The sequence below is a fragment of the Cheilinus undulatus genome, linkage group 5, assembly GCF_018320785.1.
Source record: "Cheilinus undulatus linkage group 5, ASM1832078v1, whole genome shotgun sequence".
NCBI lineage: Eukaryota > Metazoa > Chordata > Actinopteri > Labriformes > Labridae > Cheilinus > Cheilinus undulatus.
The window spans coordinates 32,631,250-32,658,489 of record NC_054869.1 but is presented as its reverse complement, the minus strand read 5'-3'; the positions used below and the strand labels follow the sequence as shown (position 1 = coordinate 32,658,489).

General features: G+C 37.1%; 2 protein-coding genes across 2 annotated transcripts; both read right to left on the bottom strand.

Moving 5' to 3' along the window:
• Positions 1-9,579: 9,579 nt before the first annotated feature.
• Positions 9,580-16,969, bottom strand: LOC121509969 (protease-associated domain-containing protein 1-like). The gene is made up of 5 exons (XM_041787800.1): positions 16,756-16,969; positions 16,427-16,527; positions 16,218-16,327; positions 10,473-10,640; positions 9,580-10,373 (listed from the first exon to the last, which is right to left on the bottom strand). The coding sequence occupies exons 1-5, from the start codon at positions 16,829-16,831 to the stop codon at positions 10,253-10,255; spliced, it is 576 nt and encodes a 191-aa protein (XP_041643734.1). The 5' UTR covers positions 16,832-16,969; the 3' UTR covers positions 9,580-10,252.
• A 4,075-nt stretch (positions 16,970-21,044) lies between these two features.
• si:dkey-88e18.2 (interleukin-12 subunit beta) lies at positions 21,045-23,549 on the bottom strand. The gene is made up of 7 exons (XM_041787485.1): positions 23,122-23,549; positions 22,810-22,891; positions 22,434-22,676; positions 22,104-22,206; positions 21,803-21,993; positions 21,277-21,425; positions 21,045-21,186 (listed from the first exon to the last, which is right to left on the bottom strand). Exons 1-7 carry the CDS (start codon positions 23,194-23,196, stop codon positions 21,064-21,066), a joined length of 966 nt encoding a protein of 321 aa, XP_041643419.1. The 5' UTR covers positions 23,197-23,549; the 3' UTR covers positions 21,045-21,063.
• Between the last annotated feature and the right edge of the window lie 3,691 nt (positions 23,550-27,240).

Here is a 27,240-nt window from a genome sequence, read left to right as displayed (position 1 = left end):
GAGACTCAAGTCTAGACAGGATCAAAAGTCACTGCAGGATGTAGATGATTCCGCACAAATGAGATGATTTGTGTGAAAAATACAACACAGTTCTGACTTTCTCCCTCCTTTTCTTTTTCAGAGTTGGCCTCTCATTTAATGGCGCCACAAAAAGTCTATAAGCATCATCATCACAGGGTATCACTGAGGGAAGGAAATGATCACCTCACTGTTTTAATTTAAACAATTCTGGAAAAGAGGAAGCAGTCGGGCTTTTCTATGGAAATTAAATTGTGATGTTCAAATATTGATGATGTTTGAGATTGTATGGAGACAGTTCCATTTAAAAATAGTCCTGCCAAAAATGACACAGTGAATGTTATGCCATGTGATGTGAATATGTTTCGATAGTAAAGAAGCATCATTGCTGCAGATCTGTACCATTACACTAATGCGCTTGTACCGTCCGTCCATTTCTTGACAAGATCAGGTTCTTACTTCCAAAATATGAAGGCCAAAATCCTCCCATTCCTCTTTAGATAAATCATTTTCTTGTTTAATCTTCCAAGCATATTTCATACATGCAACCATTGCCATCATGTCTTAAGAAGGGTAAGGGACTTGAAATAAATTAGTTATTGCTATGAATAATTCAAGATGATGCTTAAAAATAGATCAATTTAGTTGGGAAGCTTCGCTCAAATGTCAAAAACATCTGGAGGGGTGCATGCCCCAACATCTGTCATTTTATGGGTGCTGAGATAACATATAGTGGTTCTTTAGCACACATATTAAGAGTCCTGAATCCCCTATTAAACCATGGTTGATTGGCTCTGGTTCGTGTTGATTTCATGAAAGGTAGGACACGCACATCACAGCAGTGCGTATTTGACGTGCCGTCTTTGACGCAGCGCTGTAGATTCAGGACCACGGACAGCGACAGTCTTCATCATCCTAGCTGGGTCTGAGGATTTAAAGCAGTGGTTCTCAACACGTGGCTCTCGAGCCATATGTGGCTCTTTTATGTCTTAATTTGAAACATTATTCTTTTAAACTTTCACCTCAGAAATTTATCATTTTACATTAAGTTATATTAACCAGTTTGTTTCCCACACTTATACAGCAGGTTTTAATGGTCAAACTTAATTGTCAACCTTTATTTTTTTCCTTTTTACAATTTTGCCACTTAAAATCCATTTCTGCTGCTTTTAGCCTATTTTACCACTTCTTTTAGCCACTTTTAGCCGCTTCATTGTATTTTTTGCCCACTTCAGCTGCCTTTTGCCATTAAATGCCACTTTTCTCCCATCGTCCCACCTTTTTACAGCCTTTTTGCCCACTTTGGTCACTTTTCACTCATTTTTTTGCCGCTTTTTGACCACCTATAACCCATTATTTTGTGACTTTGCACCCATTTTTCTCCATTGTATGTCTATTTTGCCCCTTCCCCCATTTTTTGCCACTTCTAATCAATTTCTGCTGCTTTTAGCCCATTTTTACCACTTCTCTTAGCCACTTTTCCGACCACTTTTAGCCCATTTTTGCCCTTTTACATCAGTTTTAGCCACGTTTATCCTACTTCTTTGCATTTTTCAACCATTTCAGCTGCCTTTTGCCATTAAATGCCAGTTTCCCCCAGTTTCCCACCTTTTTACAGCTTTTTTGACCATTTTAGTCACTTCTCACCATTTAGATTGTGGCTCTTGTGATGGCATTTTTCAACAATTTGGCTCTTTGGTTGAGTAATACTGATTTAAAGGCTCAGGACTTCAATCACATCTGTACTGTGTTTAATGGCAATACTTCCTCTTATTGTCACTCGTTATTTAGCTACTAAATGGATAAAAAAAAACTCAAAGGGTACAGTATGTTACATGAAAACACAACTGAATCTATGGTTTTTGTTTTGTCTGTTAGAATAAACCGGTATATTAAAAAAGTCAAACATAATTAAATTGCTGCATTGTTAATAATTGGACTGAGGTCTCCTCCTGCACACAATCTCCCATCATGCCCCACTTCATCCACATAACGCAAAGTCTTGCCTGTGATTTTGAGAAAACCGGATTCCTAAGTATTTCAATAACTGCATAGTGAAATAAACGTATGACAACGTGTAGGCCCATTTGAAATATAAGGCTTTGACGTTAAATATGCTAGTGATCGTTTGAGGATTTTATGAAAATAGGACTATATGAATGCAACAACAATGCTCTACTTGTCCAGGCAATTGTACTGAAGATCCAACAATAACAAAATAATAATAATAGCTTGTAAACTTTCCTCTATTTATATAATGCTTCAAAATCTTTACAACAGCATTAAATAAAACCATAAAATCTTTACATCTGTGCAGTGGCAGAGATTTTCTGGATGACATAAAGTGACTGTTAATGTTTCATAAATACTGTAATGGTCTGTGATTAAATGACTAATAAGTAACACGGTTGCTTGTTTTCTGCAGGTGAGGGACTGTAACTTATTGATTTTACATGTTGTGAGGCTGGTACAGTTGGAACACTTGAAGAGTTCTAATACCACCATTTCCACCAGTCAGGGATTACATAGGAGTTGTTTTGTCAACTCACTGTTTAATCACTTCTTCCCTGACCCCTTGCCATGTTTGTCAAGCCTGGGAACAGTTGCATGTCGATTACCCAGAGAAAAAAATGATTTAAAAGTGAGAAAGTATTTTTGTTTGTTTGTTTGTTTTTTACCAAAACTAGACTTTGTTTACTACTAATACAAGTATGGCTAAAATCATAAAACTCATAGGGGATGAAATGATAGTTTCTCAGGTAAAATGTGATGCATCCCTCTGCTAATTCTAAATGCAGCTAACGAGACAATGGCTGAAAGAGTTGGTGGTTCATGTCTTACTGGTGTATCTCCCTCTTATATATCACTAAGAACATCAGGATTCTGAGACCTCAGATAATGAAAAACTTGTCTTTCTGCTGGGAAGCCATCTGGACACTGGTAGCCAAGGGAAGTGAGGATAAAATGTGCCCCATACAATCTCTAGGACAACCAAGCTCTAAAGGGTTTATAAACTATATTGCCAAAAGTATTTGCTCACCTGCCTTGACTCGCATATGTACTTAAATGACATCCCATTCTTAATCCATAGGGTTTAATATGATGTTGGTCCACCCTTTGCAGCTGTAACAGCTTCAACTCTTCTGGGAAGGCTTTCCACAAGGTTTAGGAGTGTGTTTATGGGAATTTTTGACCATTCTTCCAGAAGTGCATTTGTGAGGTCACACACTGATGTTGGACGAGAAGGCCTGGCTCTCCATCTCCGCTCTAATTCATCCCAAAGGTGTTCTATCAGGTTGAGGTCGGGACTCTGTGCAGGCCAGTCAAGTTCATCCACACCATACTCTCTCATCCATGTCTTTATGGACCTTGCTTTGTGCACTGGTGCACAGTCATGTTGGAACAGGAAGGGGCCATCCCCAGACTGTTCACACAAAGTTGGAAGCATGGAATTGTCCAAAATCTCTTGGTATGCTGAAGCATTCAGAGTTCCTTCCACTGGAACTAAGGGGCCAAGCCCAGCTCCTGAAAAACAACCCCGCACCATAATCCCCCCTCCACCAAACTTTACACTCGGCCCAATGCAGTCAGACAAGTACCGTTCTCCTGGCAACCGCCAAACTCAGACTCGTCCATCAGATTGCCAGATGGAGAAGCACAATTCGTCACTCCAGAGAACGCGTCTCCTCTGCTGAGTCCAGTGGCGGCTGCGTCCAACGCTTTGCATTGCACTTGGTGATGTATGGCTTGGATGCAGCTGCTCGGCCATGGAAACCCATTCCATGAAGCTCTCTATGCACTGTTCTTGAACTAATCTGAAGGCCACATGAAGTTTGGAGGTCTGTAGTAATTGGCTCTGCAGAAAGTTGGTGACCTCTGTGCACTGTGCGCAGCATCCACTGACCCCACTCCGTCATTTTACATGGCCTACTACTTTGTGGCTGAGTTGCTGTCATTCCCAATCGCTTCCACTTTGTTATAATACCACTGACAGTTGACTGTGGAATATTTAGGAGCGAGGAAATTTCATGACTGGACAGTACCAGGCTGGAATTTACTGAGCTCCTAAGAGCGACCCATTCTTTCACAAGTGTTTGTAGAAACAGTCTGCATGCCTAGGTGCTTGATTTTATACACCTGTGGCCATGGAAGTGATTGGAACACCTGATTTCAATTATTTGGATGGGTGAGTGAATACTTTTGGCAATATAGTGTAAGTTGCAAATGTTTTCTATAGGTAAAAGGTTTGGGCAGCTGGCGGGCAAGTTCTGCACCCAGACTCTTCTACCACAAAGCCATGCTGTTGTGATGGATGTGGTATGTGGTTTAGCACTGTCTTGCTGAAAAAAGTATATAGAAGGTTTAGAGCACATGTTGCTCTAAACCTTCTATATACTTTTCAGCATTAGCAGTGCTTTTCTAAATGTGTAAGCTTCCCACGCCACTGGCAATAATGCAACCCCAGTACCATCAGAAATGTAGGCTTTTGAACTGTGTGCTGATAACAAACTGAATGGTCCATCTTCTGTTTGCCTACAGCATACAGCATTCATGGTTTCCATAAAGAACTTCACATTTTATTTCATCTAACTACAGAACAGTTTTGCATATCACCTCAGTCCAATTTGAATGAGCTTTGGCCCTGAGAAGACAGCAGCATTTCTGGACTGTGTTCACATATGGCGTTTTCTTTGCATGGTAAAGCTTTAACTTGTTTTTATGGATTGCACTGTGAACTGTGTTGACAGACAGTGACTTGGAAGTGCTTCTGAGCACATGCAGTGATTTTCAGTTCTGAATTATGCCGGGTTTTAATGCAGTGCTTCCTGGAAGATTACCAGCATCCAATATTGACCGTAGATGGTGGAATATTCAAAGTTTTTGCAATTTTACATTGAGGAACAATTTCCTGAAATTGCTCCTCAATTTTTAGATGCATTTCTTTTTGCAGATTGGTGAACCTCTGTCTGCCTTTACTTCTGAGAGACTCTGCCTCTCTGAAATCCTTTTTTGGAGAGGCAGCAGGTCATGTAACTGACCTGTTGCTAGTTGAAAAATGCTCCTCCAGCTGTTTTTCATATACCACCATTAGCATTAGTACAGCTTTTCCAGCCTTTTGTTGCACCATCCCTACTTTTCTTAGATGTGTTGCTCCCATCAAATTCAAAGTAAGCTACTATTTTTCATGAAATGGCAAATGTCTCCATTTTTAACATCTGATGTGTTGTTTATGTTCTTTTGTGAATAAAATATGAGTTTGAGATTTGCAAATCATTGCACTGTTTTTTATTTACATTTTTCCGCGTTCCAACTTTTTTGCAATAGTCGTTGTATTTGTTTTACCCAACTCATTATTCTCGACTTCTCTCATGTTTTTGAGTATTTCATCAATTGATTAGCTGTCTGTTTAGGATTTTATTTCCTATTTTTCACTCCTCTGTGAAGCTTTATTTAGCTGTATCTACGGTGGCCCTGAAGGCCAAAAGGATTAATATTTCAAAAGTGCAAAATAAATTTCACAAAACAAAAATACATTTCACAAAAACATTTCACAAAACACAAAAATATTTCACAAAACAAATACATTTTACGTGAAATATTTTTGTGTTTTGTAAAACATTTGTGTTTTGTGAAATATTTTTGTGCTCTGTGAAATTTTTGTGTGTTTTGGGAAATATATTTCTGTTTTGTAAAATATTTGTGTTTTGTGAAATATTTTTGTGTTTTGTGAATTATTTTTGTATTTTTTGAAATGCATTTGTGTTTTGTGAAATTTATTTTGCATTTTTGAAATATTAATCCTGTTGGCCTTCAGGGCCACCATAGGTGCTGTTATGTATAAAATGCAGGAAAGTTGGGCTCATGGATTCGTCTTTAAAGTTGAAACTGCACGCTGTGCAGGACTTCTGCATGCTGCTGTTGTTTACGGTTAAAAAGTGCATTAGTTAACACGATCTCAAGAGACAGAGGTTTATGACATCAAGTCTTAGCTATAAAAGAATGGTTGTACTTAAGAGTCACATTTGCATGAACAATGCACCTCTCCAACACAACAGACTCTCTGACAGGAGGAGTGCCTCTCTCGGTGGACTTCGACAATCCTGAGGATTATTTCATCTTTATTTTCCAGATCTTATTCGCCACCACCACTGTCCTGGTGGCAGGAACAGTAGTCATCAGCATCTCAGCCACTAAAGCTCTGCGCCTTCAGAACAGATTCATTTTCATGCTGAATACGAGTATTTGTGACACTTTAGTGGGCTTTTCAGTGTTTTATCTGGGTCTGTTTGATGTTCAGGAGGGCTATCCCTCTAGAAACGGTACTTATAATGTGTTACCGTCTCTTCTTGGGGTGAATATTTTGACGTTTTTGTTCGCACAGTTCGATCGGTACTTTGCAGTGTGCCATCCCTTCATCTACAGCCGCTTCATAACCAGACACTTTGTGATCGGCATTAATATCTACTGCTGGGTTTATAACTTCGCCCACCTGCTCGCAAGGAACTTGTTGCCAGTTTCCAAAGCGATTCAGCTTTACGTGTTCAGCATCGTCTTCTTTCAGCTCATCATTTTCACTAAAGTGGTCATGACTATCAAACTGTATGTCGTTGCCAGGTTCCAGCTTGCGAGAGACCCTCCGAGCGCTGACAAAGACAGCAAGAAGGAATCCCTGAGAATCATCATCTTTGTTGTCGTAAGCTTCTTGGTGTTGTGGTGTCCCTCTTTTGTGAATATCATCTTCAGGTTCGTGGGAGGGAGAGGGCTAACGTTCAGAAACGAAGCCACTAACCTGTTCGCCATCATGGCCCGTCTGAACGCGGTTTGCACCCCGTCTGTGTACATCTGGGGGAGTCCTGCTCTGAGGGACGCCACGGTGAGGACAGTGTGGGGTAGAGTGTGTCCACGGTGTAAGAGGAGGTAAGCAGAGATTATGACCAGGTTGATTACATCATCTATACTGTGATTTTAATGCAGTTTCCACCCCTTTTTCAGAGTGGGCTCTTGTCAGAGGAGAGGTGATGTACAGACTGCATGGAAATGAAAAATCCACAGGACTTTCCAGCGCCTTACTCTGATTCACTTCTTCTCACGCTCCATCCATGTTGCTGAAGCTCCCTCATGAAATCACTGCTACTATATAAGCAGGAAATAGACTAAGAAATGAAAATGTACTTTATAGCAGCGATCCTCAACACTTGGGTCGGGACCCAAAAGTGGGTGACAAAGTTGTTTCCAGTGGGCCAGGAAAAAGTGTGGCAAAAAGTCCATGATGTACGGAAGCCTGAAGAGAACATGTTTTTTTTGCAATGATGAGTAAATTTCTGTCCTTTTCTCAAGATTTTAACTCATTTATAACCTTCCCCCTCATAACAAAGCTTGGTTACCAAGGTAATAAGGGACTTCTTTAATAAATTACCACAGTAATGTGGGATTTTTGAAAATAGATTCAAATAAAATATATTAAAGTTTTTCTTTTAGATTTTATGTGCTTTATAAACATGTTTGTTTTGGCCTGTCTCTTTGCTGGGATGTAAATGTGCATGGCTGTAGGTAAGTGTTGCTGTCCTTGCTGTGTGGTGCTGAATCTCTTTAATCACGTACACAAATCAAGACATTTGAGCTTTTTTATCTTAACTGTTAAGATATGTAGTTGTTTCAGCAAGGGTTAAATGTTAAATGAGTAACTTAATAAAGATAGTTTGTAAAGACAACTTCCTCTTTCTTTTATCTTTTTAAATATTAGTTTAATGGGAATGAAAAGATCAAATGATTTAATTAAAGAATAAAATATTGATTTTTTTCATCATTTGAAATGTAGCCATCCCTCTCAATCACCCAAAAGTTACCTGAAAATATGAAAAAATGGTATCTTTCTTTTCTTTCTCTTTTTTTGTTAATGGCAAATGAGCTGGACATACTTGGGAGTCACAAAGACCATGGCTTTAAAAAGCCTGGTGTGCAGGGCATCTATGGATCAGAGTTTTTTTCGTAGGTGATTGCAAATGGCCTGTGAAGTACACAAATGACAGCAAAGCCAAACTTCTACCAAAACTTTGTCTTAAAGAACACTGTAAATGTTTTTATATATATATATATATATATATATAGTTCATTTACAAAGGATGTTAATTAAAATTAGCTTGATCAAAGTAGCAAAAGTTTTTAGTAACATTTTCCTTTATAGATTACTTCAATAATCCCTCTATTTAAGTCAACAAATGTTCATAATCCACAAACGTTCTACTTAAAAAAAACATACATTTAAAAACACAATGTGCATTTCTTTCTAACATAATCTTTTCTAAAAAAAATGTAAATAAAATCCCTTCTGTTGATTTATGCCTAATTTTGAAAGACAATCAAATGCTTTTTTTCTGAAATAACTGCATGGTTGGTTTTTTCATTTGCACCTACACAGCTTGTGTTAGCGACCATATATATTTTACCCTTCGAAACTGTTAAAACTAACCCAAAGATACCCTTAAATTTAAAGCTCTGCACTTGAAACTTTAACGCATACGGTATATAATCAAATGAAATCACTTGAGCCATTTAGTAATTTTGGCAAACAAAATTAGAGCTAGCTGTGTAACAGTTTATTGCTGGCTTCAGGCCAAATCCCCATATCTCCAAAATCACCACCTTTCAGGGAATTAAAAAAAACGGTTTATTTTCATTTAATCTAACACTGAATAGTCATAGTCAGCATCTTAACACTTTTTATTGCTTTAATTGATTAAAACCCCTGACAGATATAAAGGGGACCAATAGGACTGATTCATGAAAAAATAAATAATGAAAAATGGAGGTACAAGGTTTTGGCCTGACAGCAGTGATATGAAGTTCATTAAAGAAAAACATTTCTGTATGTAGTGATTTACACTGGCAAGACTACAGGATGATTAAGTCCCTCATGGATTTCATAACACAGTTGTTGTAAATTTTGAGGGGACATTAGAGACTTAATGGTCCATGATAGTAAAAGGGCAGGTTTTGAACAAAGCTCATTACAGTTAGGGAGTTATTCACATTTAAAGTAATTTAAACTATTCACTCCAGTCCATTTGTTTTCTCTCACTCCTTTTTATCATTCATACTAGGCATGTAGCCAGTAACATTATTGGATCCATGGGGGTTTAAAAATTCTTCACCCGGTGTAAGTTCTCCAAAGACAAGAAAATAATCTATTAAAATGACCCTAAATATTTTCAAAAACCTAACTATTCCTGATACAATTCAGGGGAGAAACTGTTATCATCGTCCTCCAAGCCCTTCATTCAATATCGACATTAGAAGAGTAGAATTTTTAATTTCTCAAACACTCTCAATGAGGAAATTAACATTTGTGTACAAGTGAAATGTTAGAAATCAATTAATATTGTCCAGAAACCTTATCATGCTTCAGGGTTACACTACTGTTCTCAAAATGTTCATGAAAACAAAGCAGAGCTGAATAAGCCTCTTGAGTAATTGGGTCTTTGGAGTAAAAAAGTAGTTAAAATGATGATAGCACTGCTTCTTACAATGGGCTAGGTGAGCAGACAAAAAAGTGTGCATGTCTTAAAAGTTGTACCGATGTTTATTTAACAAAGTTGTTTAATTAATTGCACAAAAAATGAATTATTTATTAACCACTATGAAACAGTTTGATTCTAACTCAAAAGCTACAACATTAAAGTTCATGCAAATGAGCAAGACTTTTTCACATTTTACAATGAGATGACATTCCTGGTGTTATGTAGCGGTGTTTGTATAGTGAAAGCTTTGATAGTCTTTTTCCCTTTTATTTCTACAGTGGCCCAAACATCAGCTTGCACTAGTTGACTGTAGAAGAGGCTTTATGTCCGGTATTGTCTGATTCAACTTTTCCACATCTCCTCACTAACTATGGAACAATTATTCACAAGTATGCAAAAGCCGTGACACAGCACAAGCACAACACACAGAAGGGAGCACATGTGTTTCTTGCTCTGTGTGTCTTTACCTTGATAAACGGCTGAGTTAAGCCTGTTTGGATATGCCAATACGTTCTGCTCCATTTGTGTGGTTGTGTGTTTAATGCTGACATAATCACGTGCCCTTGAATTAATGTCACTGGTTCACCCTCGGTGCATGTAAATGTTTTTAACCACCGCTGTGGAATTCCCCTGTGAGTTTATTCAAAACTGATGAGATATGCACTGATAAAGCAAAGGTCACTCAGCAGGGAAGTGGATCAAGTTGTGTATTATTTCTACCACAGTGTCCATGGGGGCTGCTTCAGTGGGAACGAAGCCAAAGAAGAGACATTGACAGGTATGGAAATGACAGCCCATGGCAGTGCTCGCCTCTGAAGAGTTCGCCTGATCATCATCCTTGAACAAAAGAGAAAGGGAATATTTTTCAATGTGAGAAACATTTGTTGTGTCTAAAAAATAAAAGTCTGAGTGTTTGTGGTCTAGCAGCAGTCTTACCCATCACGCCCCAGTAGAAATAGAGCAGGTATGCTTGGTTTGGTAGTGCTTCCATCAGTGACCATATCAAGGTAATTACTGTCATTGTCCACTGCGTTATCAGCAATCAGGACAGCTTTGCCTCCTGCTTCCTCCACATTTCTGGCCTTCTGTACAAAGGAGCAACCTCTAATACAGAGCAAACAAAGAAATGTGAGAGCCTACATTTAAATGGATCAGTAAACACAAATTATCTGTGGTTATGGGAACTTCAATGTCAGACAGACATTAATTTTACATAACTTAAATGTTCCAAAAATATACAGAACTGCCCCAAAGCTAACATGCTACATCACCTGCAAAAATCCTCATCACACAAACCCAGAGAATGACAACCAACAAACACACAGGTCAATTTTCTCTTAAATATTCCTACCAATCAAGACTATTCAAGTATACATTGGATATATAGTGACTAAAGATAGTATTCACCTCCCTGAATGCTGTACCCTTTTATTGATTTTATAAATCAGTCAATATAAAATTTGGCTTTTTTTGACCAAAACAAAAAGAACAAAAAAACCTAATGTCAAAGAGAAAACTATTTTTTTTTTACAAAGTAATGGCAATTAAACAGAAATATACAATGTAAAATAAGTGATTGCATAATTATTCACCCCATTTAAAGGGACTGACCTAATTCAACAGAGGACCAGCCAGGTGCTAGTAGTCTCACAATTAATCAAACAGGGATCCCCTGAGCGCAATCAATGGCTGTGTCTGAAACCACTCACTCATTCCCTACTCCCTATCCACTATATAGTGAGCAGCATATAGTGGACTATAAAGTGGACTCAACTGCAAAACACGAAATGATTTCGGACACTACTCCGGCCACGGGAAATCAAGTCATTGCCATATCACAACTAAAACGTTTAGCAACAACGGCTGGTAAATTTCCAGGACAACGGCTGAGGACCAAAATTAACGGTAGAATTTCACTGAAAACCAATAACTTGTAACGTATTCTCACAAAAAAATTAAAATACTAATAGATAAAAAAAAAAGATTGTGTCTTTAGTGGCAAAAGAGTGTACATTTTTGTGTGTATTATCACTTATTTTTGCGTAAAGATAATGGTCTCATGTCTTGTAATCCTCAGAGTTACTCCATTTTAAATCCTTAACATTTTGTTACAGATTTGGTTAAAACCAACAAACAAAAAGTATTACATTAAGTTTTTAAGTGTGTTCCTGTGCTCCTCTCATTAGTCCATCATGTTTGAGAGCAGCAACCGTGATGCATGATGGTAAATATTGCTGGGCTAGTGAGCATCCGTTGTTCAATACTTTTCAAAATGCATTGTAGGAAAGAATGAGTGCACTATATAGTGAATAACAATGCTCACTCAGAATTCGGACACCACTATAAAATGGTGTATTGACTATACAGTGCACTATATAGTGAATAGGGAGTGATTTCGGACACAGCCAATGTGTCTCAGTGACTGTAATATAAGGACACCTGTGTCTAGTAGGTCCAGTCACTGGTTAATCAGTATTCATGGCTACCACTACACCATGAAGACAAAAGAACACTTCAGGCAACTCAGAGAAAAGGTGAATCAAAAATATAAGTCAGGGTATGAATACAAGAAATACAAAAATCCAACGTCAAGGAATAGAAGGAATATGGCACATGTGTTAACCTGCCTAGATCAGGCCGTCCTCACAAACCGAGTGACCATGAAAGGAGACTAGTGAGAGAGGCCACCAAGACACCTATGACTACTCTTGAAGGAGTTACAAGCTTCAGCAGCTGAGATGGGAAAGCCAATGTTGCAAAAAATCTCATATTAAATCTCAACTAGAGTTCCCCAAAAAACATGTGGGAGACTCCATGGTCAAGTGGAACAAAGTTCTTTATCCAATTCATCATCAAAAGGGCAACTTGGGCAACTGGGCAAAGCATACAGCAAAAAAGACAAAGAAATGGTTTAAAGACAACAAGCTGAATATTCTGGAGTGGCAAAACCAGTAAAATTGCTGTAGCCTGATATGCAAGCCTGACTGAGACCTATCCACACAGAGTTGTGATTGCAGCTAAGGATGCATCTACAAACTGTCCCACTCTACTGAATGGAAGAGGGTTCATGTTTATGCAGTCACTTACTTTACATTAAATATTTTTATCTAAATGACATTACATTGTCAAAAACAGTTTTCATTTTGACATTAAAGAGTTTTTTTTTATTATTTTTGAAAAAAGGCCAAATTATATTACCCATGATTGATTTATATAATCAATAAAAGGGTAAAACATCCAAAGGGTTGAATACTTTTTATAGGCACTGTACCTGATAGTCACTGCAGCTGACTAAAAAAATTGACATAATAAAACAAAACCATATATAGTATTATGCTTTTGTTATACAGGGCCATTCCCTTTGATTTTATACTAAATATCTAAATATGAAATATTAGTCAGTTGGATTTCCTTGAAAAACAGAATGACAAGTAGGGCAGCATAGTAACTCACATATTTGATCATTATTGCAATATAAGCTTTGAAATAAAAAGATCTGTAGACAAACAGGAATTTATAGCAATAAATAAGGAATATTACTTTCTGCATACTTACAATGTTTTCACTCAGCATGTGCACACTTCACATGCTCTGACACTATTTCCATGCAGTTGGAAGAAACTCAAGCTAGCCATCAGTAATCCACAGAGTAATCAGTGCAAATGTAGTGGTAATAAAATGATTTACATAGGATTCATCAGAACCATATTGCAAATAACTAGCTAAATCTAATAACAATATTTTAATATTTATTCATACCACACAATGTTTAAAAATAGTATTGCACATTTCTTCCTCATACAGTATAAACCTAAAATATAAATTGCCTATATTTAGGCCTAGATACAACAACAGCATTTATTCGGAATAACTGCCTGTGTTTTTTGAGCTCACATTTTGCAGTATGTAGAAGAAAGGGAAAGTGTTGCATGTTCCTTTTATTCATTATCACTCAGCCCTAATAACATTGAACTTCCATATGTATCTAATCATTCTTTAACTCAATGAGTGCCACTGACATATATACAGTGCTTAACAAATTTATTAGACCACCACCCAAAGTAAGGTTTATGCCACAGCTGCCCTAAATCAACTGCACTGGTAATTACCCAAAAAATTGTTTTATGTTTCTGCAATGGTTAATACACCAACATGTAGAAGCTCTTTAACCGAAAGTATATTTTGAATGCTAAAATATAATTATAATCGTTATCCATGAATTTTCAAATGTACTGATTTACCAAAAAAACTGAAAAAACAGTAAAGCACATTATTATTATTTCTTGATTAATATGTCAAATTATAGTTAGTTACTTGCATTCCTGAACAGAAAAATGAGTTTTAGTGGTTGAATGTTATGCTTGACTTCTCAGAGAAGCCCAGTGAGCCAGCTCAAATTTGGGTATAAGAAGGTGAATTCAGTTTGAAACTCTTCATTCCTGTTCAAAATGGTAAAATGTGGAGAGCTCAGTGAAATGAAAGAGTACGCATTAAAGCACTTCATGATGCTGGATGGTCTCTGAGACAAATATGACAGGTGATCTAATAAATTTGTTAAGCACTGTATACGTCATTTAAAAACCAATGCTTGAGTGCCATTGACGTATATATGTATATATATACATCATTTAAAAACCAACACTTGAGTGCCATTGACGTATACGTCATTTAAAAACCAACACTTGAGTGCCAGTGACATATAAAAACCAACACTTGAGTGCCATTGACGTATACGTCATTTAAAACCAAAACTTGAGTGCCAGTGACATATAAAAACCAACGCTTGAGTGCCATTGATGTATACGTCATTTAAAAACAAACACTTGAGTGCCATTGACGTATAAAAACCAATGCTTGAGTGCCATTGACGTATATATGTATATATATATATACGTCATTTAAAAACCAACACTTGAGTGCCATTGAGGTATACGTCATTTAAAAACCAACACTTGAGTGCCAGTGACGTATAAAAACCAACGCTTGAGTGCCATTGACGTATACGTCATTTAAAAACCAACACTTGAGTGCCAGTGACGTATAAAAACCAACACTTGAGTGCCATTGATGTATAAAAACCAATGCTTGAGTGCCATTGACGTATACGTCATTTAAAAACCAAAACTTGAGTGCCATTGACATATACGTCAAAGTGTTTTTTAGGTGGCTGGCACAAGGGGGCGCTCTCACGCTCCCTGTGAGTAATTTTGGGGCTTATGGGATACGTAGTCACAACACAGAAGATGGTAGATCAAAGCCACTGAGATCAAAGCATGAAGGGAAGACGCAGGGATGGAGGTAGTCTAAGCTAAAAGTTCTAAAATACTCAGTATCGGCACAAAATGCCCCCCAAAATACTGAGGGATCAAGTGGCCAGTTTCGTCGGCGGACGCTGGAAGAAACTTCAAACTTTTGCGTGAGAAATCGGTAACTCACTGAAACCGACAGTGAGTCTAGGCATCAGTGCTTTCATTCATCTGCCTCGGCCGGCCAAGAGGCTAAAGAATGCCACCAGGTCTCCCCCGTGCGTCGGCATCCACTGGCAACTGGATGCATACAGCGACACTTCAGAGACGGACTTTTCCGGCCCAGACTCTGAGGAATGGCTGCCGAGTGAGCGGAGTGGGTCTTGTTCTCTGTCCCAGAGCAATGGTGGTAAGTTAACATTAGGAACCCACTGATTATTCAGACAAATTTATCGAATAAAAACCATAACTCATGCGTTCACTCATGTGACTTCAGAAGCAGACTTGAAAGAGCAAGCCCCATGCAAGTCTGCAACACCATCTGTTGGCAGAAAAAGAGGTAAGAACAAAAAAAAACTATATTATAGATTATATATAATATATATAACATATTATAGATTATATTACTTCTATAATTTGCAGGTAGTGCCAGGGGACACGCAAGCAGCAGAGGACGTGGGCGTATAGGGGGTCACTTGGCAGCCGTCCAGTTGTCTTGTGCTGTATTTTGTATTTACTTTTATTCATTTTACAATAAAATAACATTTGTAATACAATTTTCAGATGTCTTTTATGTCATTGAAGGCAAAATTATAACATTCAAATCACTGTTTTGCTTGACAGACTCTCTTTCACAAAAATGCATTTTTCTCAGCTTTCTAGAAAAAAAAGGGGTCTTTTTGGTGAAACTAGCCTCTATTCAACTTAAGATAAATCAAGAACGGAACAAGGTGCAAACAAACGGGTTTTTCCATGATGAAAAAAAGAGTTTCTCCTTTCATTTGAGCTATCTGTGTTTTCAGAGTCATAGTACAAAATATTCTGTGGGTCTTGAAAGATGTCTCAAAATGGCCAGAAACACTGGCACAAGCCACTTCCCATTTTTTAAAAGGGCTGGCACTCAATGAGTTAATGTCTAAATAAATTAAAGTGTTGCATTAGATTTTTGGAGTCCTACAATTCAACAACACAGCGCCCTGTTTGTCTACTAGTGCCCAACCCATGTTATTTTAAAATACTATGCACACCTGTTTCAACAACTTATCTTTACAAGAGCCTGCAGTGATCAAGTGTGTCCAGTTATGGGTCCAAACAAAGAAATGCATCTAAATGATTTCCATACAAGTTCCAGCTTCTCACAAAATGTTTATGTTCTTATTATCTTTTTTTTTTGCCTTGTTTTTAAACAGCAAAATACAGTACATATTCTGCATACCCTCTTTCCACCAGGATTACTTGACCCTGGATAATGTCTTTGTCCTCCAGGTCTGAGCAGCCATCTGCTGGGTCTGAAGGCACAAGAAAAATCTTATCATATGATGATGTCTGGGAACAAAAGAAGAGAAGTGGACTGTGATTAGAAGGAGAGTGTACATTTGTCACAGTTTCTCCAACAATTTACAAGTAATAGGTCCAAATATTTACAAAAGCTCCTCCGAAGTCTTTGGCAGGTGCGGCACTGAAGATGTAGCCTATCTCCTCTGGGCTGATGATCCGAAAATACAGCAGTTCATTGACCCCGAGAACTAGAGAAGACCAAAAGAGAAACAAATGACTAGCTTACCTCAGAGATGTGAAGATATATTGTTAGTCAGTGTTTAACCACAACAGTGGGCGTAAATTGAGGAAAACACTTGACTTCACAAGGGGAAATCGTGCCACAACCAAGAGTATTTCTGATGTATTTAGCTGAAACAGACACACAGCTGTATTAGCCGTTGACTAACTTCTCGTCCCTGCCCCCTCGCGCTCACCTGACATGAAACTGAATTGCATATAAACGCCCCAGAGGAATAACAATAAAGCTTCTGCCGAAATAACCTTTGCCATTTTTAAGGCATTTGCAGAGCTCCACAACTTTGGACAGACTATACTTCAATGTGGTTCGTATTTAAGAGCGGTCTTTGTCCATCAGTAGCTGTATTCCCTCGGTTTGGACACAACAGAGGAGCAGGTTGGCAAGCACTTCCGCGCTCCGCTTAATGCGCATGCGTATATTTACAGAGCCGGATTAACCTGCTAGGTGGCCACGGGAAAACTGGGACCCCCATTAGCATGCATTGAACGTTAATTTTTTTTTTTAAGTCATAGTTATTACAATTGTATCAACCAGTCTATTCTTTTTATGTTTCTAGTCTCTACACCCGTGCTTATAGTTACCAGTGCTATAATATTAAAAATGCGGTGAACCAGAAGACACTGGAAATTTGCAGTTTTCTCACCTAAACTCAAATGCCGGTCTTTGTGCAGGGCTTGATTAAGCTAAATAGCTTTAAAGCTTAGCATTTGGGGGGGTCAACATAGATTTTTTTAAAGTAAGTGTTTGGGTCTATTTATGAAATGTGTTTTTGAGGTTTCTCTTCCCAGTATTGCCCATGCTCAGTATCTAATAGTCATCATGAAACTTGTGATGATGTGTAGCATGTGTCAGTGTTTCCTACAAAATCCACATCTGACTCACAAACAATAAGCTTGGACTCAACATCCAAGATGTTTAAGGCCTTCTGGTTAGTACAATGTGAAATTCTTATGCCATAAGTCTCCATTTAGAAAGTGTAAAAAATAAATAAGAAAATGTAAGACGAGTTATCAAAAATGTGAAGCCTGTTTGGCAGAGCATACGCTGAATGTGTACAGAGAATGTAGGCAGAACTTAACATTCAGAGCATAAATATACATTTAAGGATCAGTGAGTATTGAACAAGAAGTTTTATTGCACTTCTGTTATTATGCAGTTTTATTGATTACAACTTTTAAGCCTGGTGGAAAAAGCTGTCACTAAATCTGATGGTGTGTGCTCCAAGGGACACCCTTATTAAATAGACCTAAGTGTGTTTCACGGTACCAAGAAAAACATCCTTATTGAAGGGGAATGTTTAAAGAAAAGTTAGAATCTTAAAAAAATAGACACTAGAAAATTTACAGTCGGAAATGTTTTTGGCAAGACTGAAACAATTAAATAAAGATTCATAAATAAGCACACATAAACAAGCATTTCCTTATACAATTCACAGTTTAAGATATTTAGTTCGATATCCCATACTACTTTTATCAGATTGTTTTCAAATAAATAAAACACAGGGCTTTTGCACACAAAATTTTATTGAAAAACCTCAGGTGTTTGATTCTATTGAACATCCTTTTTTCCCTTTCTCTTCTTCTTATTTCTTTTCTTGCAGCGGTCCAACCCATCAGGCAATTCTGGACAGCAAAATTTAGCTGTGTTTTTGCATTTGCACAGCTTCTTTTTACTTGTAATTACCTGCAATGAGTTCATAGATAGATTAGGGTCAGAAATGACAGGAAATGTTGCTAAGCGTCGGTATTAAAGTCATATTAGAAAGTTCTGGCAGTGATGTTTCTAATCTTGTTGCATGAGATGTGAATACTGTATTGCAGGAAGGCAGCAAGCTCAGATATAATTGTAACATGGCTGTTGAAGGGACCAGACAAGAGGCTCTTAAATATTGTTGCAGTTAACCTGCTGTATATGTGTCCATGTCCCCATCTTCCCTTTTTATGTTAATGAACTGTAAGCAACTATAGGTAAGCTTTTTTTGTTGTTGTTGTTTTGGTTGTCACAGCCTCTACCAGGTTAGTGAACAAGTTGCTAAGATTATCCAGTACAGTAAATCCACTGACAGTCACTTAAATCATATCCAGATGTAAATACATTTATGGGTTAAAAAAGGCTGTAAAGGTAGATGGAGCTATAAAATCCAGATTTAATATGCTTCAGTTTGTTCAGAGGGCCATTGTAGTTCAGAAAAGTTTATCACTAATTCATGATCTTGTCCATAATTAAAATTTGACAACCTTTCCATAATAAACAAAGTACCAAGAAAGACTGCTGTGGACATAGTAGTAGGCTTGTAGACGAATGAATGCAATTTGAGGAACTGATACAAATAAATAAATAAACCAGCTGACTGTTGATTAAGTCCACCTGTTTCATAGTCTAAATGACTTGTTGTAAGCCAGGGGTTCTCAACTGGTGGGTCAGGATCTAAAATAGGTCACTGAGCCCTTTTGTATGTTCTGAGAAAAATGTGGCAAAGAGTCTATAAGCTTTGGAATCTCTAAGCAGATTTGTACACATATATTTCCTTTGACTTTTTCCATGATAATGAGTAGGTTTTGGTTGATTCCTCAAACTGTTGACATAGCTATCCTGCTGTCTTGTGATAACAGAGCTGGTTTTCTATTAAATGGGTAAGATAATCACAAACAGATCATTTTTTAAATTCAATCAGCCCTAATCCGTTGACTTTCATATTGATGTTTACACCACACTTATTGTCAGAGCTTTTTTATGTTGTCATGATGATTGCTTAAAAGGCTGTAAGTAAAACTAATCAGTCAGTTTACTACTGTGATTAAATGGATAAATAAAATATGTAATTTTTATCGATATATGCACCATGTTTACACCATCCTAACATATTGGAACTGACCTATGAACAGTTTACATGTAATATGTCTAATATTGTGTTGATTATAAGATAGGATGATTTATTGCTTTGTTTGTTGAAAAGTACATAAGAGTATGAACTTCAAAAATAATCTCATGTTAAATTGCAATATTAGCAGTATTGCTAGTAGTACTAGTAACATTTTAGGAGTTGTATGGTGAAATACGATATCTCCTTCTTGATAATAACACCGTGAAAATAACCATCTCCAGCCAAGTTGTTCAACTAAATAAAGTGAAAAGCAACAGTTATTTATGGATCTGATGTGGAATCATTCTCTCACTGTGTGCTACTGTGTAGTCAATGGAGGTGGAATAAATACAAGAGTATTGTAAAATAAAAGTATAGTTACTCTGGTTAAAACTTACTCACGTGGAAGGAAAAGTACTGATTTTAAAATGTACTCAAAAAATTACAAATACCCCAAAATACTACTCAATTACAGTAATATGAGCCAATGTAATTAGTTACTTTCCACCTCTGGTAGTGGTTCCTAAAGCCAGACAAGTTGAGAACCACTGGTGTAAACTAAAACAACTGCTTATTGTAATAAAATAAACACCCGTGTTTTACATCATGTGCTACTGACAAGTCCTTTATTGTACAAACATCTATATTCTGGTTTACATTCATTTTTTTGTTGGTGGCTTTCATTCAGAAAATGACTTCTTTTAATAAGCTTCATCCTTTTTATTAAACTTATCATCCCAGAAATTGTATTTGCTGCTTTGTTTTTCAAATGTTTCTGATTTTTTGTCTGCTGCCGTGTGGGAATTATTGGTCGAAAGTGTTTTCAGGTAAATGGGGATTTTCTTTTTAGTCTAGTACATGACATGAGCAACACAGAAATAAAGAAGTAACATGTATAAGGAAGGAAGCACAAGCATTTTAATAGCTTTTTTGCACAGTCAAACCATCACTGTTCACAGAAAGACCAACACACAAATATAAATAACACAAACAAGGAACATAATGTGTGAAATTATGTATAAAGTGGAGACTGAGCCAGACTCCTTTGTTAGTATATGTTGTGATTCATGTTAAATTTTCAATTATGTTGATTTAATTTGATTTTTGTGTGAAAGGCATCATAGAGAGAAATACATGCTTTAAAAGATTTGGTCTCACGAAAGCACATCTGACAACTCTGGGAAGAAATGTTCGTAGCCTATCATAGATGATTGTTTACCTCATTTAACATGAGCTCTAAAATAATAATTAAATAATAAATACATAAATAAATAGTTTGAGTTCATTCAGAATCAAAATAAATAGTTTGATTAAATTCATAATTAAAACAAATAGTTTGATTAAATTCAGAAATAAAATAAATAGCTTGAATTAATTCGTAAATAAAAAGAATAAATAGTGGCTGCATAGTTCCTTAGAACTAAACAGAACTTGTGACGTCACTGAGCTTTGGGTGGGTGTTGTGTTAACTCTTGCTCATCAGTGAGCGATTGCACCAAAAAGAGACAGTCAGACACCACAGTGACAAACAGTAGGTGACAGGACATGACGAGACATCATACTACGGCCAAGTAAGAACATAGAAAGAGCAGGTGCAGATAGGTTTGTGTTCTTATAGAATCAGTAGGTTACATTTTTCCAGGGAGTCCACTGGCTCCAGTCCGAGAGCACCAGCGAGTCTCTGGAGCGAACCCTCAGCTTGCTGATCGTCTTCGGTATCAGAGTTGACAAAGAACGTCCAGTCTGAAACAAAGATGGAGTCACACGATTAGAAAACAAAATGTACAAGAGGAGATATCAGCTGGCTTCGTTTTAGAGCGAGTTTGTGTGTACCTTGCCGTTATCTTTGAGCACATATTCGATCTCGTGCTCCAGACTGAAGAAGCTGTGAGGAGTGGACCAGCTGGATGGAGGATCAATGGTCACGTTCAAGTCCTGCTCCATCTCCTGACACCGGACAATCTGGGGGCTGTCGGGTTTAACTGGAAAGAACACAAATGATGATAGAAATGGCAGAAAAGTGAGAAAGGGCACTTCTTTCTTTTTTAATCAAATGTAAATGTTTCTAAGCCACCCAGTCACCGCTGATTATGCATGTTTTGTAATGAATGTGTGAGAGCCAATAGTTTATAGAATATTTGTTTAAATATCTCCAGTGTATGTCCTTATACTTTAGAAAGTCATTTAAGTAACATTTCTTAAACACAACATAAACTGATTGCATCCACCAAAATTTCCTGATAACTAATTTTTCCATACTTTGTGGATAGCTGTGTCTGAATTTTACTGCAGTTGACTATTTAATCTAGATAATTTTCTGCTGAATGCCTTAAATGTCATTCAGTTTCCCTCAGCTTACCGATTTCTCTGAGATAAAACCTAATGGTTTTCCTGAGGATGGAGAGGTCAGCGATGGCCTCAGCTGTGACTTCAAGCACGGTGCTTTCTTCGGTGTAGGGTGAGATGGCATGTGGCACCTCAAACTGGAATGTCCCGTCTGAGTGCAGATCTCTACTGCTGACCCATTGACAGGACTGCTCACCTTCAGTGCTACAGAGAAAGAAATAAAACAGGGGCAGAGGAAGATTTAAAACCAGGAAAGGTGCAATTCTTTCCACTTCGTTGTTTTTACTAGATTGTGTTTTTTGTCTTGTTTTTACCACTCTGGGCCAAGTCCAAGGCGCACTACTTCATATTCAGTGTTGGTCCAGGAACAGCTGAAGAAGCAGTCATAAGACTTTGCCTGACAACTGAGAGGAGAATCTGGAAAAAGGCAATATGTTGGAAAGTTTGAGGAAACCAAAATCAGAAATATCACTGAATATTGAGCAACTGTCTTAGCATCAGTGTTGCTTTATCAAACATTTCACTATGTCTTAATTTTTACTCTCATCCTTGAGAAATACACACCTCTGGTTAATATTAGCATGAGTGCCATAAGTTCCTCTATTAAAGAATGATGACTTAAAAACACAACAAGATCCTCTTACCCTCCTCTGCCTCCAACAGCAGATAGGTTGATGATAACCTGCTCCCTCCTCTCCAGCAGCTGTATTCTCCCAGCGTGGGAGTGCCTACCTCTGACACTGTCAAATGTAGCCCGTCCTGCTGGAGATGGTCCTCCAAATCCACATCTATCTCTTCCCCATTAAAATTCCATGTGACATTTCCTTCAGTATTTGTACTGCAGGTCAGAACGACTGGATCTTCACTGTTTCTTTTGGCGACAACAACTACACAAACACAATCAAGGAGTCAAGTCCACATAAATGCACAAAATAATGCTATTCACAAAAGATCAAAATGAGGATAATTCAAGGAATCAAATGATATGAGGCAAATATGAGGAAAACAAGTTAAACATACAGTTTCCTGGAAACTCGTGCAGTCCATGTGCTCCTGAGAGGCTGAGGCACAGGAGCCCAAATATCCACATTGACATGGCCTTCTGAAAGATTGAGAGACAACAAGAAAAAAGGATTCAGACATCAATTTTCTTGCATTTAAACCTAAAAGTTAGGTTTAAATGCACTGTTAAATGTCATGTTGTTTAACTTTTGGGAAAATGCCGTAAGTATAGAGCTAATATGTTATCATAATGGGATTACAAAGCTTTAAATTTACTTAATGTTCTCTCAAAGTAATTATCTAAGTTGACTCCATGAAATAATTTCTTACCATTTTTAGATGAAGTAACATTGAAGTGATGCAATAAAGGAGCAGAGGTTCAGCTGTGGTCGTCTTGATGATCATATGCTCCAACTAACAACTGACCATCATATTTATACTACTGCCCACTGCATACATCATCACCACAATCAGCATCATGGCCTTTAGAGGTGGGAAAGAAACTAAAAGATATAGTAAACTGATTAATAGCCTATAAACAGAGTTGGGGAGAAGTGGATTTCCTCTACAGAAATTTGAATGTCAAATTCTACGAACAGATAAAAGTTTCGAGTGAAGAAGTGTGAGATGAAGATATAAAGTGTGAAGTGTGGGTGTGCAGAGGGGTGGGGGTTTGCCCTCAGTTATGACTGAAATACAGCACCTAAAGCACAGAATCTGGGGAAATACTATATCTGATCGAATATTCAAACACACACTCAAACACACATAGACAGTTATAAAATACACAAATATGAACTTCACTGTAAAGGCATAAATAGACCCAGAGAATTTAATTTTAAGGCATTTGAAACAGTAAATAATTGAAATATCAGTGGAAATTTAACAGATACTGTATTAAGTCTAAGCTTATTATGAAAAAGACTGATATTGATGCCTTTTAACGGTAGATGAAAGCAAACCTGACTATCAGCGTATAGATTGATAACATTTAGTTATCTTTTTATTTAAAACCACTCATGGGTGGGGTAGGTGTCAGGTGTAGGTGTTATCAAAGTTATTGATAACATACTTCACAAACAGCCTTTTGATCATTTCCACAGCAAAGATTCTTACCAAGAAATATGTTTGACTTAAGATAAAGGAGGGGAGAATTTGGCATTTAAAAAACACTCACACATGTAAAGCAAAAGACCAGCAAGGACTGCCACATGGAGAGCCAAAACTGCCACAAACCTCACAGGAGTTTCAAATGGAGAGATGTGCAAACAAAGCTAAACTTTGTAGTCAGGCAGTTTGATATTTATTTATAATCATTAAGCCAATTGTAGCTTAAAATGACAAAAAAAAAAACTGTATTTGCCTAACATTATGAATAATTGGCATTTATGCTGCCTATAACAAATATATATGGTTATAGTTCTGAAGTTAACTGCCTTTATTGATTTTTTTTCTCATTGGTTGTCTCAAACAAGCAAACACATCATCCTGTGCTTTGGAGAATTAAAACTTCTTACATGAATAATTCTGTTCTTTATATTTAATCCATTTATTTGAAGATAGAGATTAGATGATGGAAATATCTGCGTTGTGTTTATGTTGATGTGAAGGAGACTGCCACTGGAATTCTCTCTTTGACCACTTTTAATCTCTGGCAGAGATAACGAGACAAAACCTCCCATAAGTTCCACAGCCCGCTCCAGATCCTACACAAAATAAAACTACAGTACGTAAAATTAGCTTAACATGACATGCACATAAGTTAGCTGCGAAGTGCACGTAAGCTAGCTTGAGTGGCACGCAAACATCCATGACTTCCATAAAAGTAATTATACAAGAAATTTAAAGCATATAAACATGTCAACGGGAGGAAAAATATTAAAGTACATTGGTAAAATAAAGCAAAGTCATCTAAATTCAAAAATAGCTATTTTGAACAAAACAACTCAGAATAAACCTTTAAGTCATACATGTTTCCATGGTAAGATAGAGGTAAAAAGGATAGATAAAGTTTTTGTATTGTATCGTATTCACATTACAGATGCACATTAATTTCAACTGGTTGCCAGTTTCCAGCAGAGAAATGCAATCTAGAACCCACTTCTAGATGTTGATATTCAGTTTTACACACTGCACCTTTAAAAGGGGAGAGGGGAGGGGGTAAAAATATATGACCAACGAAGAAGAAAACAAAGGGAGGGGCTGCAAACAACAACACAGTGCATCATGGGTTAAGGAGTTTCTCTCAGGCTGATACATAATGCCAGGTAATTTTGTGTAATTATAACAAGCAACCCTGTTACACAGAGATCAGATAAGTAAGAACATTTAAGAATATTGCTAGCTGTCTTGCTAAAGTGATTTTTCATGAATTTACTTGTCCATACTCCTCTGACTTTAACCTAAACTGAAACTGAAAACAATGTAGAATCAGATGAAACTGGTGTTCTTCCAGTCATGGGTTTACCTCCAAAAAAACATTACTGTGTTTGATGCCCCTTACATAAACATGCCAACACACACTCAGGTTCACACCAACAAAGTGGGACAAGGAGCGATGCAAGGACTTTCCCTTCCGAGTCACTAAAGGGGCAACCCAGTTTTCTTTTAGCAAATGTCACCTGTGGAAAACAAGGCAAAGTTCATACTCACACATATGTAAATCAACTGATACTGTCATGTTTTCAACAGTCTGTGATGTACTTCCATTGTAAACAAAGCATCGTATTTCATGTTTCCTCTGTAGGCTGTTGGTGCCTGATACTTTATTCCTTGTCCTCCTCAGTCTCTTTGGTAAAAGAATCACAGCGTATTTTCAAAGAAACGTTGTCTTTGTAAAGCTATTGCTATAAACAAACTACACTGATGAAATCAAATTCTTTAACACCTTTTAGGCAATTTGAGAGTTTGTTTCGAGTTTCAGTTCCCTAAAATCTTCTAAAGCTGTGTTCATATTTCTGGAGAAGATTAAATCTGACACCTCTAAATATTTAGAAACTGCAGTAAATATTTGAAGAGTTCCTATAAGATACCTTATTTCCAGGCAGCTCAACAACCAAATGAGGAGTGGATAAATATAAAGGTGGAGCCATTTCTCATGACAGAATGTGTCATAAAGGTACTGTGAGTGCCTAAAATTGAGTGCCATAACAAGAGATAGGAAATCAGTAGTAGTGAAATACATCAACAAACTTTTCTTAAAGTAAGCATAGAAACTGTGTACAGCTATTGCCATAAATAAACTACAATGATGAAATAAAATTCTTTGAAACCTCTTAGGTCATTTGAAAGAGGGTTTTTTTTTTCAAGTTTCAGTTCCCTAAAATCTTATAAAGCAGAGTTCAAATTTCTGGAGAGCTCAACAACCAAATGAGGAGTGGATGAATATAAAGGTGGAGCCATTTCTGCATGACAGAATGTGTCATAAAGGTACTGAGAGTGCCTAAAATTGAGTGCCACAACAAGACATAGGTAATTAGTAGTAGTAAAATACATCAACAAACTTTTCTTAAAGTAAGCATAGAAACTTTGTACAGCTGTTGCTATAAATAAACTACACTGATGAAATAAAATTCTTTGAAACCTCTTAGGTCATTTGAAAGAGGGTTTTTTTTTCAAGTTTCAGTTCCCTAAAATCTCCTAAAGTAGTGTTCAAATTTCTGGAGAGCTCAACAACCAAATAAGGAGTGGATGAATATAAAGGTGGAGCCATTACTGCATGACAGAATGTGTCATAAAGGTACTGAGAGTGTCTACAATCATGAGTGCCACAACAGGACACAGCTAATTAGTAGTGGTGAAATGTATCAAAAAACTAATTCTAGGTAAGCATAAAATTTGACTTTGTTAGAAAGCCATTAATTTAGGATGTAGGCTATGGATGTCAGAGCAGAAGGCCAGTGTTCAAGTCCAACCTCTCTCCCCCAGTTAATGGCATAGAAGTCAAAAATGTTTGAAAAATCTTGTTGTAGAGTTTTGACTTTAACTGTAAATGTATACTTTCACATCCCCAAAAGTGAAACTAAACATGTGAAATGGCAACTGTATTTTAAAGGGAACTTTTGATTTAGTAAGCTCGCTCTTTCCCTTAAATTTGATTAATCAGTGTCAGCAAACCAACAAAGTCCCTGCTTATCAATGTGCTATTTGCATATGATACCAGGAACCAAAATCATTTTCATTTTTTTGTTAGCATTACACCTTATTCTAAGGTGACTCTAAGTCTAAACAATAAAAGACTACTCTAAAGATGGGCTATAGGTAAAAAAAAACATCAAAACAAAAGAACACAGTCTTTTTTTTTCTCAGGAATATTAGAAATGAATGCCAATACCTCTTTCAAAAAGAAAGTCCGTCTTTCAACATTTTTTGAAAATGATAAACCACACCTTCTTCCATATAATTTTGCAAATTGAATGATGCTATGAAAAAAAATAAAATAGAGAAATG

What these genes read in the sequence shown, in the direction of transcription:
- LOC121509969 (XM_041787800.1), bottom strand. Translation starts at nt 16,831, where the DNA reads ATGGCAAAGGTTATTTCGGCAGAAGCTTTATTGTTATTCCTCTGGGGC. An exon ending in GCAATTCAGTTTCATGTCAG is followed by an intron (nt 16,528 to 16,755) that starts GTGAGCGCGAGG and finishes GGTCTTCTCTAG; the next exon opens with TTCTCGGGGTCAATGAACTG. An exon ending in GTAATCCTGGTGGAAAGAGG is followed by an intron (nt 10,641 to 16,217) that starts GTATGCAGAATA and finishes GCTCTGTATTAG; the next exon opens with AGGTTGCTCCTTTGTACAGA.
- si:dkey-88e18.2 (XM_041787485.1), bottom strand. Translation starts at nt 23,196, where the DNA reads ATGATCATCAAGACGACCACAGCTGAACCTCTGCTCCTTTATTGCATC. An exon ending in TGTTACTTCATCTAAAAATG is followed by an intron (nt 22,892 to 23,121) that starts GTAAGAAATTAT and finishes TCAATCTTTCAG; the next exon opens with AAGGCCATGTCAATGTGGAT. An exon ending in GCTGTTGGAGGCAGAGGAGG is followed by an intron (nt 22,207 to 22,433) that starts GTAAGAGGATCT and finishes GCCTTTTTCCAG; the next exon opens with ATTCTCCTCTCAGTTGTCAG.